General features: G+C 64.5%; 3 protein-coding genes across 3 annotated transcripts in view; all 3 read left to right on the top strand.

Moving 5' to 3' along the window:
- Positions 1–1,574, top strand: part of MNEG_8425 (hypothetical protein) — a gene marked incomplete at both ends in the record, with an annotated part of 2,825 nt that extends 1,251 nt beyond the window's left edge. The window contains 4 exons of the mRNA XM_014043103.1: positions 300–380; positions 710–807; positions 1,016–1,093; positions 1,394–1,574. Of these exons, the coding sequence (XP_013898557.1) occupies positions 300–380; positions 710–807; positions 1,016–1,093; positions 1,394–1,574 (438 nt within the window). The remainder of the gene's footprint in view (positions 1–299; positions 381–709; positions 808–1,015; positions 1,094–1,393) is intronic.
- Positions 1,575–1,814: 240 nt separating this feature from the next.
- MNEG_8424 (hypothetical protein) lies at positions 1,815–3,128 on the top strand (the record flags this gene model as incomplete). The annotated part of the gene is made up of 4 exons (XM_014043102.1): positions 1,815–1,922; positions 2,299–2,481; positions 2,754–2,821; positions 3,083–3,128. The coding sequence occupies 4 exons, from the start codon at positions 1,815–1,817 to the stop codon at positions 3,126–3,128; spliced, it is 405 nt and encodes a 134-aa protein (XP_013898556.1).
- An 873-nt stretch (positions 3,129–4,001) lies between these two features.
- MNEG_8423 (hypothetical protein) lies at positions 4,002–4,226 on the top strand (the record flags this gene model as incomplete). Its single annotated transcript, XM_014043101.1, has 1 exon — positions 4,002–4,226. The coding sequence occupies one exon, from the start codon at positions 4,002–4,004 to the stop codon at positions 4,224–4,226; it is 225 nt and encodes a 74-aa protein (XP_013898555.1).
- Between the last annotated feature and the right edge of the window lie 192 nt (positions 4,227–4,418).

The raw sequence follows: 4,418 nt of genomic DNA, 5'->3' as shown, positions 1-4,418 counted from the left end.
GGGGGGGGGGGGGGTGGTGTGGGCCGGGGCTGCGGTCGGGCCCAGGCTGGGCCGGCCGGCGGGCGGGTGCGCTTGCTCGTGTTTCTGCATGGGGCCGGGGGTCTGCGGAGGTCGCGGGGAGGGGATAGAGCGCTTTCGGCTGCGCAGTCATGGCGCGGGCGGGTGGCTTTGTTTGCAAATCTTGCAGCCTCTGGACTCTTGGGCATATGCTCGAAACCGCGTGAGCGTGCGCGTGTGCGCGTGTGCACGTGCACAACAAACATGTTTGAGCGCGCTCTCATGTCCTGCCACCCAAACAGGTGGTGTTCAGTGTGATCGACCTTGACGACTCGGGCTCCATATCGATCGACGAATTCGATGTGGTGGGCAGCAACTCGGGGGTGGGGGTGGGCACCTGGGCGCTGGAGCGTGCAGAGGGATTGTGTTGCTCCCAGGCAGGGTCGGGGTCGTGGAGTCGTCACCGGGTCGGGTGCAGGGACTCAGCCCTGCATTACTGCGGTCAGACAGCAGCACATCGCTCAGAGGGGAAAACCCCGCACGGATGAGGAGCTGCTGCACCCAGCACACGCGCGACGATGGCGCAGGCCTTGTCTTGACAGGTACTTCGATGGCCGCTCCCGCGCACGCCGCCCGGGCCATGCCGCGCTGCTGCCGCCGCTGCTCGCACCGCTGGCCCCACTGCTGCTGCTGCCGCCGCCGCCTGCGCCAGGTGCTCTCCGAGCTAGAGCGGCGTGCGGGGCTGCAGGCGCGCTTCCACTCGCGGGCCGGCAAGCATGACAACGTCGGCGCCTGCGGTCCTGTGCCTGAGTGAGTGGGTGCGCGCCACGACAGCGGGCGGCGCGCCACGACAGCGGGCGGCGCGGCGCGTGATTTCGCGGCAAGTGTACCTTGCAAGAGATATAATGTGCAGCCAAATCAACAGCTGCATCCGCCTATGCGGGCAATGGCCCGCGTTGCTGTGGACGCGGCGGCCCGACAACCCGCGCCACCGCCCCGCGGCCGCGGCGCCCCGCAGCGCCAAGGCGCCGGGCAACATTGCCAAGGCGCTGTTTGGCAAGAACCTCAGGGGCGGCCTCGACCTCAAGCGCTTCAAGTGAGCCGCGTGCACCCTGTGCATGATCCCCCTTTCCACCGACCAGTCAGCTCCGAATGGCACGGACGCCCCCGTCGGTGCGCCTGTGTGCTGCCCGTGGCACGCGACCGGCCACCCTGCAAGAAACGCGCCGCCCCGTCCGCCCATCTGCATCCCTGGCTCGGCCATTTTGGTCCTCTCCACTGGATCACGCCCTCATCAGCGCCCCACCTCACGCCCTCCTCCGAAGCATACACCCCTGGACCTCCTCCCACCCCGCTCCCAGCAAACTCGCCCTGTCCCGTCCCCTCCCCCCGCCAGGGCGTTCCTCCACCAGCTGCATGCTGACGTCACCCGGCTGGAGTTCTCGCACTACGACGTCGACGGCGACGGCTACATCAGGGGCCTGGACTTTGGGATGAGCATCGCCGGCGCCGCCGACATCAAGTCCGCGGACTGCTACCTGGACAAGGCGCGCAGGGGCTGGGAAGACAGGGGGTGATTACAGCAGGGATTTCAAGAAGGCAGCGGGCGATCTGCCGGGCCTACAACCACTCGCATGAGCGGGGGCGCGCGCGCGTGCGCGCGCGCGTACACACAGACACACGCACAAAGGAACAAATCAACAAAGAAACCAACAAACCAACAAACACATAAAACACGCACATGCATGCAATATAACAAACGCACACACCGACACACACACGCATGCACCCACACCCAACACCCCCAGGTGCAGGCCATGGAGCCGCAGCTGCAAGACGCGCGCATATCCTTCGCCGAGTTCTCATCGCTGGCCCATGTCAGGCGCCACCTGCACCGCCTCGCATTCGCCATAGAGTTCTCACAGGTGGGTGCGTGTGGGTGGGTGGGTGCCCGCATGCATGCGTGCGTGCGCGTGTGTGTGTGTGTGTGTGTGTGTGTGTGTGTGTGCGCGCGCGCGCATGCGCGCACACGCGGTGGCTTGGATGGGGGTGCAGATGGCAAACCACAATTGAAAACTTTTTTCAACCCTGGAGGTGCCTTTTCTGACATGCATGCCGCGACATGTGCAGGCGTGTGTTGCTGGATATCGGCATGGGCAGATGCGGGCGGGTCGATGTCGGCTTGGCGTCAAATCCTGGATGGGTCTCGTGCCGGAGCGGCGGCCCCTGCCGCTGCCTTTGCTTCCCCACAGCCCACTGATGCTGTATGTCTCGCTGCGCGTCTTCGCAACCCCCGAGCAGCGGATAGGGCGCCCCGTGGAGAGGCAGGACTTTGCAAAGCTGACTCAGCGGCTGGTGGGCGTGAAGCTCACGCCCAACGTGGTGGATATCCTGTTCGCGGTGTGCGCCGACGGGGAGGGGAAGCTGGACGGGCACGCCTTTGTCAAGCTGATGCGGGCGCGCGAGAGGATGCCCGGGAGGAAGGTGCGGCCCGGGTGCTGGACGGCTCCTGGCGATGCAGTGAGGCGGGGTCGAGGTCCTGATTGCTGCGGCGGGAGCCTCGGGGCGCTTGGGTGGGTGGGACTCTGGGTGCCTTGCGGCGTTGCTCGGCATCGGGCTCTGTGCCCAAATATGATCAGTGACGCTCCAGCGCCCGCAGCCGCCTCAAAGGGAGGCTGTGCGGTTGCCCCGCGCGCTTTCGAGCCTTTCGCAGTCACACGCCCGCGCTCAACCGCAACCCCTGCGCCGCCCGACAGGCCTCCCATTTCGCGGAGCAGGGGGAGCTGGGGCCTGTGTCGCGGCTGTTTGTGTGCTTCAAGGACTGGTGGGCTCCCAGATGCACCGCGGCGCGTTTTATGGCGGGGGGAGCGGAGGGGAGCACGCGCCCTGGTCGCATGCCAAACGCAGCTGGCTATCTGAGAGGATTACTTTCAAGGCCCAGGGCCTTGTGCTGTTAGCTGATGGGCTCGCCACATCGCATTCAAGACCTTGTCCTAGCTGGCCGCGGCGGTGCTGGTGTGGCCACTGATTCGAGCGACCTCACTCCCCCCCACCCTCCCCCCCCTGGCATGGTCATCTCTCGCAGCATCTTGGACCCAGACGAGAGGGTCGACCAGCCCGAGGATGACTGATCAAAGAGGGGAATCCACGTGGGGGAGAGTTGTGCGAACGGTGGTCTTGCGTGGCACGGCGACCGAGCATCGACTCGAAGGGTAATGGCAAGCCGACTCAGGAAGGGTAATGGCAAGCCGACTCAGGCTCCTTTCCTGACAAGTCTCACGGCCCCATAGCTAACAGGCCGAAGCAAATGGCGCTCGATGGTTGTTCTGGGAAAACATGTAGCTTGAATGAAATTGCCTGCTGCACACGTCTCGTCACACACCCTTGTGCCTTCTCTTACCACTTGGTGCGTGGTGCCGTGCTTGCCCCTGACTGTGGTGTGGTTCTTCCGCTGCTGCAGCCCCTGCTGCTGCCCCGACTGCTCACAGCACCTCACCAATTGTAAATCGATCGCATACCTTCAAAACTTCTCCATCATTACTGTTTCAGGGCGCACATTGCAAGGAGTGGGGCGAGGGTGTTCTAGATGGCGCGTGTGCACGCCCTGCCATGGAGGAGCGCACACGTGGGTGATGTCCCTGGCCTGTCACGGGCAGGGGGGTCAGTGCATTCAACTCAACTGCAACTTGCACTTTCTAAAGTTCAAAAGTGACACCACAGAAATTCCGCAGGATCCTCTCGGTCTTCTTCGCATATTGGCAAGTGGACCAGACGCGCCTCGACTGCCCAGCTGCTGCGCCGCAAGAAGGGTCGACCATTGGCCTGGTCGCTGGCCACGAGTCATAAATGTGCAATTGAACATCTGTAGACAGGATTACGACCCCTCATTCAGTCGAACACCACGCTCCCGTTGCAGGGATCAACGCGAGATGCAGATGCAGAGCTTGCAAACTCGCCCTGCAAAGGCCGGCACTATTGCCAATGGCCCACGCGGTAGCACCCGGATGGCTCGCGCTGTGCGGTGCCAGGCCCAGCAGCAGCGGCAGGCCGTGAGACCCGAGATCGCTATGGGCATAGCTGCCGCGGCCAGCCTTATCGCCCCTGCTGCCCAGGCGGCCCAGGAGGTGATGCAGCTGGCGGAGGTGGACGTGACCCTGGCGCTGGGCGGCGGCGCGGCGGTGGCCGGCCTGGGCGCGTTGCTGGTGGCGACCGACCCTCAGAAGCGGTGAGGGGCGCAGGCACCGACAGGATTGGGCCAAGCTGATGCTGCACGGCCTCAGAGTCAGCTGGGTATTTACATACAGTTGCGGGCAAACCAAAGGGTCTGCCAGGTCGCCAGGAAACAACTTCCGGAACCAACCTCATTGTGTCGGCCGCCAACCACCCCCACTACCCAGCCACCAGCTCAACCCCCTCCCCAC

This window comes from Monoraphidium neglectum (assembly GCF_000611645.1).
Source record: "Monoraphidium neglectum strain SAG 48.87 unplaced genomic scaffold scaffold01600, whole genome shotgun sequence".
Classification (NCBI taxonomy): Eukaryota; Viridiplantae; Chlorophyta; class Chlorophyceae; order Sphaeropleales; family Selenastraceae; genus Monoraphidium; species Monoraphidium neglectum.
This window is presented reverse-complemented; position numbering and strand designations above follow the sequence as displayed.